The sequence below is a fragment of the Archocentrus centrarchus genome, chromosome 23, assembly GCF_007364275.1.
Source record: "Archocentrus centrarchus isolate MPI-CPG fArcCen1 chromosome 23, fArcCen1, whole genome shotgun sequence".
NCBI lineage: Eukaryota > Metazoa > Chordata > Actinopteri > Cichliformes > Cichlidae > Archocentrus > Archocentrus centrarchus.
In genome coordinates this window covers 22,655,938-22,671,746 of record NC_044368.1, presented here as the reverse complement: position 1 = coordinate 22,671,746, position 15,809 = coordinate 22,655,938, and the positions used below count along the sequence as shown (strand labels likewise).

Genomic DNA, 15,809 nt, shown 5'->3' with positions numbered 1-15,809 from the left:
GAAGATCAGAAGGAGGTGCACTTTGTCTTTGTGGCTCTAGAGAAAGCATATAATACAACACTAAGAGAACTGTGGTACTGCATGAGGGAGTCAGGAGTGGCAGAGAAGTATGTGAGGCTGGTGCAGGATGTGGATGAGGACAGTGTGACAGGTGTGCGGTAGGAGTGACAGATGGGTTCAAGGTGGGGGTGGGATTACGTCAGGGATCGGCTCCGCGCCTCTTGTTTGCAGTGGTGATGGACAGGCAGACAGATGAGGTCAGGCGGGAGTTTCCGTGGACTATTATGTTCGCAGACGACACTGTGATCTGCAGTGAGAGCAGGTGGAAGAGAGGCTGGAGAGCTGGAGGTATGCTGTGGAGAGAAGAGGAATGAAAGTCTGTGTGTGACTTTGAGAATGAGAGGGAGGCAGGTGTCACAGCGAAGATGCAAGGAGCAGAGGTAGTTAGTGGTTGACTTTAAATACCTGGGGTCAACCATCCAAAGCAACATACAGAGCAAAATGACACAGGTTTCTGAGGTGAACCTGGTATCAGAGGGACAGTTCAGGTTGAGCCGTTGTGATCTGTAAATTATATTTACTACAAATCTCAGATGATTTCACATCTTAGCAACCTTGACCTCGAGATAAAGGTCAGAGGTCAAGTGTTTTTTTTATTTTGTTTTTTTTTGAAACTCTTGTAAATGAAATGTCTCCAGAATGATCTCACCCAGGATGTTAAAATTCACACCATAGATTCATACTGTTCAAGCTAGACGCATCAAACGTCACACACTTGTTTACTGACTTTATTACAACAGACCCCCCTCTTAGCCTTTTGCACCATTTGTCTCAAACTTAAATGTTTTTTTTTTTTTGTATGTTTGTTTAGGAGGAAAAATATAAAAAATAACAAGTTTAGTAAACTCTAAAATCTAAACTGAGGGTCAACTTTAGCCTTTTAAACCACATGATGCCACTGGAAACTTGAAAGAGCTGCTGAGGAGCCCCCAATAAAAACAAGATATTTTGTCAGCTGACAGAAAGCCGGTGATGGAGTAACTTTTATTAAAAGTTCCTCGTCTGTGTGATTGTGCAGCGGTGCTATTTCTGGAGCAGTGGAAGCGACGTCAGATCAGTTTGAGCTTCAGCTGGGACTTGACAGGCATCGAGGAGGACGAGGTAAATGCCGTCTAATGTGCAAACATAAACACATCAAGCCTACTTTTCTGAACATTCAGTGCCAGAATTTTCTCGTTAACCAGTTTCACTCCTACAATCTTCACGTGGCCACACTACCTCCTCCTGCAGTGACACTTAACATTGGCATTAAACACATTATCTGCAGAATTATCTAATGTGAATATGGCCTGGAATATACATAAACAGCATACATATGCACACAGATGCCCACATGACTTATAGATAATGTCTGAACTCCTCACTCCTCCTTTTTCTCTCAGGAACACCCAAGGCCAAGATATGAGACCATCCTTCTTCAGAAAAGACAGAGGATGCAAAAGAATAAGAAAAAGAAGAAGAAGAATGAGGTAGGAAAGCAAACAAAAGCAGCAACAGATGGTGTTTTCTCAATTCAGTGTGTGTGTGTGTGTGTGTGTGTGTGTATAATGACCCATAAATGAAATATGAATTGTTCTCTCAGCCGGACCAGGGTGTCAGCAATACTAATGGAAAGGTATTGCACAGTAATGCTCATTCCTCTTTAATTTACACTGGGAAATACTGTACTGCATGTTCCTGATGTTTACCCACAATCCTAATGGTTTGGTTTTCAACATATCCAAGATTATCTGACTGGGAATGATCTAGATTTGCAGTGAAAATCGGGTCAATCACACTGACTCTCGTTGGCCCACATACACTTGCAGTGGCAACAGATGGCCGCCTGCCGCTGCCAGAGTGAGGCAAGGAACTAGTTCACATGACACAGGATCACGATTACACCATCCTAAAATTGATTAGGGAGGAGAAAAAAAAAAAAGTAGGAAACACTTCCGCATTGAGCCACTCCTGTGCCTGTGAAGTACATTCTTCAGATTTTTGATATATTTTGTTTGACCAGGCGTTTCCTCAGATTGGATGTTGCCATGGCCAAATTCTCATTTTGCTATTGATGTTACATGACCATGCTCTCTTTCCTATCACGAAATTTGGCACAAATTGATTTAGTGTGAATTGTACCCGTAAAAAGTACCCAACCCCGTCTGTATCAGAGACTCTAGGTGTTTTTTGGGTTTTTTTTTTTTTTTTTGAGACACTAATGAAACTCTGGGCGAGAGAATGTATTGCTTCTTTAATGGGCACTCCCCTTTTCGATTGTGGTAGTATCAGTTAGACTTCTAACATGGTGAATTTTTGTTAGATAACATAATGTGGCACAGGAATACAGGACTGCTTGTTGCTGAAAGAGTGCCTCTGTACTCCTACGCAAATGTTCCATTAAAAAAATAAGGCATGATTAATGGAATCATTAATTTACAACATTTATAAACTTAATGTTCAGTATGAACAAATGTGCTTTTTGTTCAAAAACAAACTAAATGACCCCAAACTTCTGAGTGATAGTGGGTGTACAGGGTGTGTGTTTGTGTGTGTGTGTGTGTGTGTGTGTGTGTGTGTGTGTGTGTGTGTGTGTGTGTGTGTGTGTGTGTGCGTGTGTGTGTGTGTGTGTGTGCGCATGCGTGTCTGTAACTTGTCCCCCTGTCTTTCAGCCAGCAAAGCAGGAGGACGGGACAGTGACAGGGAAGGACAGATGGAGACAAAAACTACTGTCAGCCATGGCTGCAGGAACACCGGTAACCCCTCCTCTCCTTCACCTGTCCCCTCCTTTTGTCCTTTTCTTTTTCCTCCTGCTCCCACCTTGCTTTCCCTCTCCTTTCTTCCCCTCCTGCAGGCTGCTGTCTGTTCTTCTCTTCCTGTCCCATCCTCTGGGTGCTACAGTTTCCACTTTACAGGTATTTCTTTGTATGTCTTCTAGCATTTCCTTTCATGTTAATCCAAGTATCTGGTGACCACAGCAGCAGTTAAAATTGTCCAAATATTTGGGTTAGTTAATGAACCCAAGTGCAAAATATAGACATGAACAGGAATGCAAGATAGTGTATTACACTGGTGAGTGCTGGTAACTGCTGGTGGGAGGGCAGCTGATTCAGGTCTGAATGGAGGTCATGGTGAGATTGAAGCAATAAGCAGGGCCAGGGGCAGCAATGCAACTGAGGACTGCCAGGTGAGAAGTCCAGGGAGCAGGAAACTCAGAACTGAGCCAGCTAGGAAGAAAGAAGACGGGACTCAGACAGATGAATGCTGCAGGCAGAGAAGAACAGGTGTTGGTAAATGTGAATACACGAGTGGGCAATAAACTAACAGAGACTGTATACACAACTGCCAGATCATACACCGTTTTCACAGTCAAAGTGCTGGAACTGGGTATTTATTGCAGAGCAGGATGATGACAAGCAGCTGGCAGCCTGACTTCCCCCGCACATCACATCCTGCAATCAGCACACAGAAAACAGAAACACAGAAAGAGGGAAGGGGAAAAAGTGTGCCTGCAAGCTCGGTGGGAATGATGGCAGAAGTGAAGGGCATGACACAAAAAATTACCCTACACTCCACTGCCCACATTAGACTTCAGTATATCTACTCTGGGAAAAATTCTGATGATGGTTCATGGTTTTTGCTTTTTTCCAGGATGAAGTTCTTTAAATTTGCCACAAATGGGGTGCTGGTATAGCTCACCAGGGTGACCCAGGTGCTGCAGAGGCCCATGTTTGCTTCTGCCCTGGGTCATTTGCTGCAGGTCTTCCACCTGCTCTCTCCCACGTTTCCTCTCCAGTCTCAAACTCTCCTGAAAAGCCCTCCAAAAAAAGGGGAATGAGGAAAAACAAATGTTCTCTTGGACTCAAAGATGAACCAAATAAGTCTTTGCAGTTTTAGGTGCTCCCAGATGAAAGATGAACAACATGAATGAATTGTGGTTTTTGCTTGTGGCACTAGAAGGTACAGTGTTGGTCATTATAACAACTTTGACAACAAAGATGCTGTTGGTCTTTATTCCAACACAAAATAGGGACAAAATGTACCAAATCAATAGGTAAATTGATTAAAACTATGACCAAAGTATTAAGGAATTACTTCTATTCTACAGGCTACAGTTCCTGGAATTCCAGGTCTAAATGTCATTACACAAATATCCACACACATTCAAGTTACTGTGGGTTTTTTTTTTTTATTCTTTTCAGACGTGTGTGTAAAGCTGCTTATATACACCCCAATTAAACTTAATTAATTTTTCATGTAGTACATAATTTCAGGATAAGTTACACAAAATGGCAGTCAGTACCAAGTGAGTGGGAAAAACCGGAGACCTTGTCCATCCATCGTCAGATCCCATTTACTTACTGAGCTTTGGAGCAGAAACGGACAGTTTAGCTGAAGCTAAGGAGAGATTATCAGTCTGTTTTTCTTTTTCTGGAAAACTTTTCTGCATTAGATGCATGCGGCACACGTACACTAGACTTGAACACAGATTCATTGGGGCAATGGTTAGCACTGTCATCTCACAGCATGAAGATCCTGGTTTGAACCCTGGCTCGGGCCTTTCAGTGTGAACGTTTCTCTGTGGCTGTGTGAGTTTCCTCCACATATTCTGGCTTCTTCCCACGATTCAAAGACAGGCGTCCAGTATTGGGTTTACTGGTGTTTAATGACTGGCCGTGGTGTGAGGTAGATAAAGTTTTAAGTGTCTGGAATAAAGCGCTGTAGGACTGTGTTGTTAAATATAACTTGTAGTCTGAAGCACTTTGAGTGGTCAGTAAGACTGGAAAATATTATGTCATCAAATGTTGTGAAAAGATACAAACCAATAGGTGACATCTTTTTTTATTACTATGAATAGACTCTTCAACCTATTTTGTCTCAGTCTCATACTGTACACCATCCAACTGCTTTAAATGCTTCTTAAGGACCAAAGGGGTATTAACCCAGTATTGAAAATAGTCCTCAACCAAAGCACTTTAGCACTGTTTACCCAGATAGTTAAGCTAATTATGTTAAGAAATCCCTCCAATGTAGTCTTTAAAAAAGAAACATTCACTATATCGCAGCAAAGGTAAAATGATTTTAGATCTAGAGGATTTTTTCCACACAGCTTGACAGTATGTATGATGCAGCCCGTTTAAAACTGTCCGGAGGAAGCCCTGTGAACGGGGCTTTCCTCTGCAATCTCTGCTTTTCCTTCATCACAGGTACAACTCACAGCACTGGTGGACTCGCTGGTAGGAGACGTAGGGTTTGTTACACCTTTGCCTATGTGATAAGTTAATTGTCAAAAAGCTATTTAATTATTAAATTACTTTATTTATGAAGTCAATAATTTGTATTCTTGCTCACATCTTTCCAAAAACTGCCTGTAAAGGCAAAAAATGTCAAAGCATGAGACTTAAGAGAGAAACACAAGACAAAGATGCACAACACAAATAAACCGACTTGGAGAAGTGGAGGGATGGAAAGAAGCTGAGGGAGGGCGGGCTGAGTGGGAGTGATGCATGCTAGGCAGGAAGCCAGGGGTAAGATTAGTGACCGTCACTATGGCGACACAGAACTCCCTCTCACACACTTGAACCATTTTGTTACCTGACACAGCGAAATGTGCTGTAGGATCAAATCGAGAGATGATATCAGTGTGCGAGAGAGTGAAATGGGTCTTCTTTGAAGTGCTGTGTGTTGATCCTGTTATAAAGCAGTGAACACACTACTAATGTTAAGTAAATCATGTTGAGCATTCGTTCCTTTCGGTCTACTCCTCGTACAAAGCTCAGGCTGCTGCTTTAGATTTGCAAACTGACAGTGCTGTGACTAAATCAGTGGCTGATCCTCAGTGACAGAAAAATCACTGTCAGAACTCTTCAGATCAGTTTTTGAGCTGTAGGGCATGTTGGTGCTAATAATATAAGACAAACTAGGAAGAAATGGTCAGATGTTTAAAGTCCAGAATCCTAAGGGGAAGCCAGCTGCCACCCTTTTCTAGGCTCTTACTGTATTAGATGTGCCTGAAAATGATCAAATGTTACGATGCGCTGGTCTCAACATTTAAGCTCTCTGTAGTTTATTGTATAGTGGTCTCGGTGGCATGTGTAGTCACATTACAGTAGTTTCTACACATCATACTGTGCGATTGGTAGTAGGTAATGGAGAATATGTTGTGGGTACTTTTGTACCATTGTGAGCATTTGTGAGTCATGAAAGCCTTTATATAGGAGCTGTTTGGTATGCGGATCAGTCTGTTCTTAGGAGGACAATGCATACATTTCAACCTCTGCAATGAAACACTCAAGTGTGTGTGTGTGTGTGTGTGTGTGTGGTGCACTCTATATTAAACAGACTTTGGATACAGCTGTTGTTTAACAGCATATGTATGCTCCATCCTAATTGTGTGGGTCTATGTGGGGAATCCCTCTGAAGCGTGAGCCATCTTCACAACACACACTAGGAGAGTTGCTCATCCCATTCCACTGTCAAAAATGATAAATCACTGATTATAGATACAAGCATATGAAACTGGGTTTGAATGCGTCATATATTGTAGCTTGTACATTTGTGCATTCATTTTTTTTTTTTTTTTTTTTTTTTTTTTTTAATGATTCATACTTGCTGGATATTTAAATTAGTTTGTTGCCATAAAGAGTGATTGGGACGGAGGGAACGAGCAACAAAAAATTGTGACTTGGGATGTGTTTCCGTATCCATGCAGCCATACCGTTTAGCATGTCAAACAGTTTGGTGTTTCCCACTACTTAATACATTAAATGCTGCATGTCAGAAATACATAATGCTTTACTGCATCTGGTCTCATTTTGCAGAAAGCAAACAAGTGTGCTTTTTATTAGTGGTTCTGGCCCACAATACTCTGCAGCAACTCTACATGTACAGCAAAATTGAAGCACAATGAAGTAGTGTGTTGCAGCTGTAGTCGTATTGAGTGCAGCCGTACTGTACATACTTCATAAGGGCAGCTGGAGTATGAACTGAAAATGAAACAAAGTATACAGTTTAGCCAGTGTTGGTCTGTCACAAATACAAAGCCTCTGTTGGGCATTAGAAGCTAAATATAAAGTCTGACCTACCTTTCTCTTTCTTTTGGTAAGGACAGCCATCACACAGGACTGCACTCTGAAGGTCTTTTTCATATGCAATGCCCTCAGGGGTGTGTGTGTGTGTGTGAGAGAGAAGCATAGCTGAAAATGTCCTTTTGTTATGCCTTTCACGAGTCTTCATTTGAAACATGTTTCTTAAAGTATGATTAACGTGCAGGTTAGAAACAAGTTGCTGTTTTTGACATTTTATCAAATATTTTTCACTTTATATGCTGCTCACTGATGAGATGCAACATGAGACAATCGACACAATATGAAAAACTATGGTAGCAAATGTGAATAATGGGCTTTAGCAGAAAATCACTTTAATTTCCATTTCCAGTGAGAGATGAGGTTTTTTTTCTTTAAATATATATTTAGTATGTTCAGTAAAGATGAAAGGCTCCTGGTATTTGAAGGCCAACTCTGCTTTGTTTTTAGGCTTTGTTCGAACAGAATAATGGATCAGAAAAGTTTGCACCTTTCGGCTGTTCATTTCTAATCACCTTTGAGAGCAAACACACGATCCAACAAACATTAACACTTTGCCAGAGCCGTCCAGGAAAGTAAATATTTGTGTTATTGAAACTCATTGTAGACATTTCTCAGTACAAGTAAAAATAAACTGCTTGTTATCGTGTCAAACAAATTTGAAGTTCATTTACAGAGACCTGACCTTACTGATCTGAGCAGAAAAATGCTGAAAGTGACAAATTTACATTCCGCTGCTAACCAATTTTAACAGCTTCAACGTGGCTGCAAGTCGTTATTCTGATGAGTCTATTTAAAAATGTGTAGTATTAATAATGAGTACTTGGTCACTATAAACTATTGATCATAACACCTACTGTTAATGTATCTGATTACTGTTAGTTTTTTATTGCAGTTTAAGGCAGCCTCATTTTAAATTTCATTTCTAGTTTGAAGTTTATTTTGGTCTTCCATCTCTAGCCGTCTGGAAAATAGTCAAGAGTCCCAGATTGGCCAAAATTTCCTTTAGCACCTGCAGAGAGTCTGGAAGCAGGTAGCTGCTAGTCTTAAGATGCCAAACTCTCTGATGTACCACAGCCAGCCCAGGTGAATGCAGGTATCCCACATCTACCAAATGGTGAGTTCACTATAGTAGCAATGACTAATTCTTGTTCCATTCCATACTCTGAGGATATGGCATGCACATATGGTGATTTTAGTTGGACACTAATGTACACATTTATGAATGGTACAGCCAAAAAATAAAGGCCAACTAAAACTGGTGGCTGATACAGTGGCTCACCCAGATGGGCTGCTTCAGAAAAGGCGAGGAGGAGGAGAGAGCCTAAAGAGAAGCTGGTATGTTTTTCATATTGAGGTGTTTTTTGAAAAACAGTTTTTGCTAAAAGATCAAATATTTTTGTGCTAATTGGTTATTGGATTTGTGATGATGTGAATTCTTCTTTTGTAGGCCATCTTTTTACAAACAAGACGCAACTGAAGTTAAAAAAAAAAAAAAAAAAAAAACCCAAAAAACAGCGACACAGAACCAGTCAGATGGATTCTAATCCAGGCTGCTGGAATCTGAGCTGTAATAGTTACAGAGCCTGAAAAATGCCTCGAGGCCCAAGTAAAAAAATATAATTCTACAGGAAATGAGAGGCTGTCAGTCAAGCTAATAACAGAATGTTACTGTATTATAACTTTCATATAATCATGACTATATCCCCCATTAAGTTTCTAACAACCTTTCTTTATGTTAAAGCCAAATTAAAAACAGGGCTCAATGATTTGCAAACCTCAAACTCGTATTTTATTCACAGTAGAACATGGAAAACATAAAATGTTGTAACTGAGTCATTTTACTGTTTCATGAAAAATATTAGCTCATTTTGAATTTAATGGGAGCGACACATCTCCGATTTGGGATTATGGCAACAAAAGTCTGGATGGGCATTTTTGCAGTTAATTAGGTTCATTGGCAACAGGTCAGAAACATGACTGTGTATTTAACTGACTGCATACTGCAATTATTATAGTGGCATGGCTTCATAGGAGAGTCAGTGCTGAACAGACCTGCCTGCAGTCCAGACTTTTCACCAACTGAAAAGACTTTAGAGCATTGTGAAACAAAAAACATGCAGCTAGTATCTTCTGTTAGACAAAAATGTGACAGCATACCTCTCCCAGGAGTCCAGCAGCTGCTCTCCTCCGTTCCCACACATTTACAGACTGTTGGTAAAAGAAGAGGGGATGCTGCACCGCAGTAAACATGAACCTGTCCCAACTTCTTTTTTTGAGCTGTTGCTGCCATTGAATTAAAAAAAAAAAAAAATGTTTATATTCCATTAATTTACATGGCTTCCACGTCAGAGTCCATCTTTGTTTGTAGTGGGTTTAAAAGAAACACCATTTTAAAGATGTAATTAAAGCCTTATACTACAGTATATACTGTACACCTCAACTCTTCAGTACAGATGTTGGAGCGATCGAAGAAATACCTAATTATGTATTTAAGAAACATGCTTTAATAGTTAAGACATTCTAAATGTGCATTTACTATTTCATAAGAAGCAGAAGAAGAGGACTAAAAGGTGGAACTCTGAGTGTTTGAAGCAAATGGACCAATTTAATGACATTTTAAAAAATGTTACATGCAGAAATGTGTTGATATAAAGTTCAAAATAAGTATTTTGCTTTATAGAATTAAAATAATTAAAACACACAGTTCACATGTATGTTTGGATGTGTGAGGAGCAGAGATGGGGACGGGCTATAAACGTGTATTTCTGTAATTAGAATATTTCAAATGTATCGAACAAAAAATGACGATAATCAAGGAATTAAATTTAAAGGGTCAGAGTGAGGAACAGAAAAAAAGGCCACATCAAAATTCTCACAAGTAAATAAATAAATGGAACATATAAATAACAGGACACTAATGATACATTTGCATGTTTTAAAATGTTAATAATGGTGCTCTTAGACATGTCCAGCTCTTATTGTGTGTTTAAACAAGCTTGTATTGCAGGTTGTACAATGCTGTCATATTCACTAGATGGTGCCATTGCACTGTCTGGCTTCAGTATACCGCTTGATTATATAGGACCTCCACCCATCGCTCAGTTCAGTGAAGGGGGGGAGATTTGGTACCACTGTGTGAGGATGTTCATGCGGGTATGAAGCATTTCCATCACCAGTGCGGGGCGTGAGGGAGTGGGTGGGTCATTGACCTGAGGATGAGGAAGCTGTTTCTCAAGGCAGGTTCAGTCATGTGCATCGACACTCGTCCCAGAATCATGTCATACACCAATTTGGGTCATTATGCAGAAAAGTTGGCAGGTCCAGTTTTAGGTCTTTATTTTTAACTTGCCCTCAGATTTTAGATCAAAGGTGAGCTGACCAGCAGCCTGTAAGGATTGCGGTGCTGATCGCTGTTAACAGATTTGACACTGGTCCTCAATGTTTGAGAGCAATTTTGTTCTATTGAAAGATTTAACTGTACAGGTGACACTCCTTTAATTTAATTTCTGTCATTCTGGCAAAGACTTTTGTTTGCAGTGGATTAGCAGTTGGACAAAACCAGAACTTCTTTTTCTTTTGGCTCAGGCTCACTGCTTCCCTCTCCTCCTATAAGCCCTTTAGATTACACAGCATAACCGTTTCCTGGCTATAACTCGATTTTTTTTTTTTTTTTTTTTTTTTTTTTTTTTTCATCTTTAGATTGAATCTTGGCAGGAAAGCAAATGCCTGTTTTCCCCGTAACTGAAATGACTCCAAAGTAGAGGCCAGTTCATTTGTAAAACATGAGTATAAGGTGGTCCAAAAACATAAAGATTTACATTTACATCCATATTATCTTATGTAGTAATCCAATAATAATGATACACTCATGCTCATTTCATGCTCAGTGAAATGGGAACTACAAATGTACAGAGCAATACTTGTTTCCATATCGGTGCCTGGGAAAATGGATGAATCAGCTGGGAGTCATCTGGATGTTTGAGATTGTATGGAATGAAACCATTTCCTCCAAGCTGGCGTCCAAATTTAAGTTTTGGACAGTAAAACAGATTTTCATGCTCCTTTGTTTATGTTCAGATGAAGTAACGTTCCCTGTGGTTGTGTGAAATCCACTGGTTGCTCATTCAGCTCTCCACTCAGTTTTTACAAACCATTTTGAAGAAGGAAAGGGAAGTGGTATTCCCCCCCCCCCCCCCCCCCCCCTTTTTTTTCTCTCTCTAGTTTTGAGATGTCTCTGTAGGCTCCATGTTCTGGATAACAGATTCCCAAACAGGCTTAAAGATGCACTGATCCTTGTATTAATGACTGGGAACTTTCCCTCTTTTGTTCTCCTCTGTTTCTCCTCGTCCTTTCTGTCAGCCTCCCACAGATAAGCTGACCTGGAAAGATCGTCTTCCTGGATACTTCATCAATGTATCTGCTATCCTCTTCATGGTAAGTATACAATAATCAGGTGTTTTTTCCTTATAAATGTATCACTTTAAGAATGAGTTTGACTCCCTCAGCTATACATTCTATTATTTTTAAATTCATTTTAGTCATAACTGACACAGTGTAACCATTGTCATTTTCTTAGAATTCAAATGTGAAAACAACAATGCAGCCATTGCACTATAAAGATTTGAATAATAACTACTTCCCCGGCCTTCTGTTTTCTCTGCTCCCAGTTTGGGCTGACCTTCTCTGCAGTTTTCGGTGTCATCATCTACCGCATCACAGTGTCGGCCCTCATGGCAATGAGCCCCGACCCGGAGATAAAGGCCAACGTTCGGGTGACGGTCACTGCCACTGCGGTCATCATCAACCTCGTGGTCATCCTGATTCTGGACGAAATCTACGGCACTGTGGCTTTGTGGTTAACTGAGCTAGGTACAGCGAGTATATAATGATTTTACTCTAAGAAAGGAGCTGTGGCTAGAGACTGCAATCAGTTTTTGGCAAAGTCACTTTCATAACTTTCGTAACAAGTGTCTTTTCTTAAGAGAGGTCTGGCCAAGAGGGCATCAGAAATTACAATAAATATAACATCACAGTTCTGATATTTTAAGTGGCCAAAAAGCTCTGGATTAATTATAATGTAGGTACACTATTGCAGAGTCATAAATATATATGCAAAAGTGTCATTTTTAAAAATTTTGTATATAACTCCTTTGGAAATCCTGCTGACTCCAGTCTGTTTCCCAAAATAAGCAAACGAAAAAATAGAGAAAGATTGGAAATCTTTTTTGGCGGATGATCACTTTTTGGTTGTAACAGCATCATATTTTCCAACATTTGGGTCAGGCCTATAGTTTCACTCTGATTTTGCTTCTAAGCTAAAGCTAAGGTAACCACACCCTACATGTGCCTGACAGATATGAGAGTGGTGTCACTTCAACTCTCAACAAACTTGCAGATCACTCATTCAAGTAGTTGTTTAATATCCAGAATGACATACTTGCAAATATTAATATATAATGTTGCCCACGTCTCTTGATAAACAGCTGGATTTTTACATGTAATCATCTTCATCTGTATCTGAGAGTCCTTCTGCCTCATGGTGGACAGTTTGATAAAACTTTGATGTTTTCATGCTCCAGCCATCCCATCATTCATCCCAGGAGGTTTTATATTCATATTCAAAACCTCTGAAATAGAAGGAAAAAAAAAAGAGATGTGCAACGTGAACATTTCCAGTATTTTAACCTACTTCCAGCACAGTGATCATGTTAAAACCTCTCTTCACCAGCAGCGTTGCTACTTTCCCCTGAACAGACACATCCACATGCAGTCATAAGACACTATAGAAAATAATGTGAAATACTTTGAAATACACTGTATAAAATAAAAAAAATGTGTATGGATTCTGCTTCATATTTCATTAACATAAACCCCATTTAATTTAATTTCTTCTGTAGCCCTCATGAAATGACATCATGTCAGCTTTTAATTGTTTCAGATCAACTGTTTTTCAGAGATTCCTAAAACAGAAACCAACTTTGAAGAACGTCTCATCCTGAAAGCCTTCTTACTCAAGTTTATGAATGCATACGCGCCCATCTTTTACGTGGCTTTCTTCAAGGGACGGTAAGCCCTGTGTGTTTGTGTTCATACCAATGTATAAGTGACATCCAGCTCTGTTTGGTGTCGCTTATTTTTTGTGTGTTACTGCAGGTTTGCAGGTCACCCTGGAAGCTACGTGTATGTCTTTAACCATTATCGGATGGAGGAGGTTTGTTACACATCCTTAGATCTAAGTTTGAGTTTTGCTCGGATTAGCAAATAAAAGTTGCATTGTTAATGTGCACAAATGAAATATGTGTATCCCTCAGTGTGCTCCAGGAGGGTGCCTCATCGAGTTGTGCATTCAGCTCAGCATCATCATGTTGGGGAAGCAGCTAATCCAGAACAACATCTTTGAAATTGGCATTCCGTAAGTCCACCACTTGGACTCGTTTGGACACTTTTACACGCACGCATGCACACACACATGCTTCCCAACAAGTTCTTACAAGATCTGCTCTTCCCTTTCTTGTTCTAATAACATTCCTTCCGTGTCTGGACTGTGGTCTTGTGTAATAACTCAGCCTTTACATTCAGATGTGAAGCCTCACTGGTCGGCTGCAGTTATAACAAATGTCAGTCTCCTTCTGGCTTCAGGTTATGATGTTATGGTTGCTTTACTCCCTGATTTATTAGGCGAGTTTCATTAAATGTTCTTGTTGGACATCTGGGATCTGCAAGCTGCAGCATATACAATCATATCTACATGCTATATGTTCATTCACTTCAAAAGGTTTCACACCTGTTAAATAACCAGTAGCTTCACTGTGCGTTAGTCTGTGGTTTTATAGGGTTTTATTTTAAATATTTTAAATATGTAAGAGACTGATACAGCAAGTTGTTGCACATATAGTGGTACTAATCATGATTTTAGTACCACTATATGTGCAACAACTTGCTGTATCATTCAGTATTTATTTTATGGATAAAATAAATACTGAGTTAATCAGACTTAAAATGTATATTTGAAGGTTGTTTGTGGATATTCTATCCATGAAGCATAGAATGCATCACATTTTAGTGCCAAAGTTCTAATTAAATAAATAAATATACGGATATAACTTTTATATTTATATATATTTTTTCAAGCACATTTATCCAATGCAACATTAATAACTCATTGCAGCTGTTTTCCCTGCCATTTGGAGGAATGAAAATCCATTATTATTTATTGTTGAACACCAGCTTCAGGTATGTGGCTTGTCACATGTGCCATTTTTGACTGAGCTAGAAGGTGCACAGAGCTGCAGAGCTGTTGCATGTTTGTATATGGCTAGCTGCAGGTTTAATGAAATCTGTATATTGTATATGACTTCACCTAGCTGAAAGTCAAGTTAAATTTCATAAGATGCAAACACACGTATTGTATGGTAGGTTGTATCACTCATGTGAGAGCATATTCTTACAGAAACACCCAAACTCTCATCTCTCTTCACTCTCCCTCTGGGCTCCACTTTTCTCTTGGCTGTGCCTGGGCTCTTTCACTTTCATTAAAAAAACCCCAAATATTCAGCCCCTGGCTGTTGGTTCACTGAGTTTTCAAGGAGCATTAACATTTCAGCACCTCTGTAAATACTTATTTTGCTATTATGCTTCACGGGCAGTCTGCTGCTCTTTTATTGTTCCAGCTACGGTCTAACGAGCACTCGTGTGAGTGGGAAATATTTGCAACATCCTGCTCCCTTCACGCACTGCCTATGACAAGTTTAGCATAGATTTCTTGAGTCGGGGTCAATCACAGCTACCTCCAGAACTCAGCTCGAGTGTTACATGTGGATTTCAGTAGAGTTCAGTAAAGTGGTTTTATTTATTTATTTTTTTTTTTACTGATACATTCCAACATCGATCATTGTTGCACTTTCATCTTCTTTCATCTTAACAGGAAGTTGAAGAAACTGGTCCGCACATTAAAGGATAAAGAATCAGCACCAAAGGAGCGGGAGGAAGAGAAGCCACATCAGTGGAACCTGGACTACGCCCTGGCTCCCTTTGAAGGCCTCACACCAGAATACATGGAGATGAGTGAGTATGCACACAGAGGAGAAATAGCCTAAAAAAGTTTGTGAATTTGACATGTGGGACCTTGTTTACATTATGTTGCTTTCCAACAGATGTCGCTGCACAACTGTGTAAAGTGTTGTTCAGTTTAACATAAAACAGTGGCATGCAATGACCTTTACAGAAAGGTGAGCAGAGACTGCTGCAAATTCTACATAATGAATCAATAAAAATATTGATTCTGCAGAAAAATGTTCCCCATCAGTGTTATATGGAAAAGTTTTAATAGTATTATTGCTGTAGATGTTTAAGATTGAACTCCTTTTAAAAACTTTACATTCTGCTTAATCTCCAGTAATCATTATTAAAAAAAAAAATCACAGCTGAACCTAAAGGATGGAACTCTGTGTGACGTGTGTAACTGTATCTACAGGAGAGTTCAAAAGGAAGGCGGTGTCTACTTTGTACATCTGGTGAACCAAGTGATTTCTTAGAGATGTTAATGTGAAAGTGCTGGCTGAGTACATCTGTTAAACTCAAAAACGCCTACCACATACAGATTTCATTGGCTCGGTTGTCAAGCGGAGTTAATTCTGCTTCCACAGACAACAGCCAACTGCAGCCACAAGAGAGCAGTAGTGC

At 39.8% G+C, this 15,809-nt stretch overlaps 1 protein-coding gene across 1 annotated transcript in view; it reads left to right on the top strand.

The window, feature by feature from the left end:
• Positions 1 to 15,809, top strand: part of ano2b (anoctamin 2b) — a 71,127-nt gene that overhangs the window by 34,770 nt on the left and 20,548 nt on the right. Inside the window, exons 14-21 of the mRNA XM_030719949.1 lie at positions 1,079 to 1,161; positions 1,443 to 1,529; positions 11,487 to 11,561; positions 11,795 to 11,996; positions 13,082 to 13,193; positions 13,281 to 13,338; positions 13,439 to 13,539; positions 15,052 to 15,191. Of these exons, the coding sequence (XP_030575809.1) occupies positions 1,079 to 1,161; positions 1,443 to 1,529; positions 11,487 to 11,561; positions 11,795 to 11,996; positions 13,082 to 13,193; positions 13,281 to 13,338; positions 13,439 to 13,539; positions 15,052 to 15,191 (858 nt within the window). The remainder of the gene's footprint in view (positions 1 to 1,078; positions 1,162 to 1,442; positions 1,530 to 11,486; positions 11,562 to 11,794; positions 11,997 to 13,081; positions 13,194 to 13,280; positions 13,339 to 13,438; positions 13,540 to 15,051; positions 15,192 to 15,809) is intronic.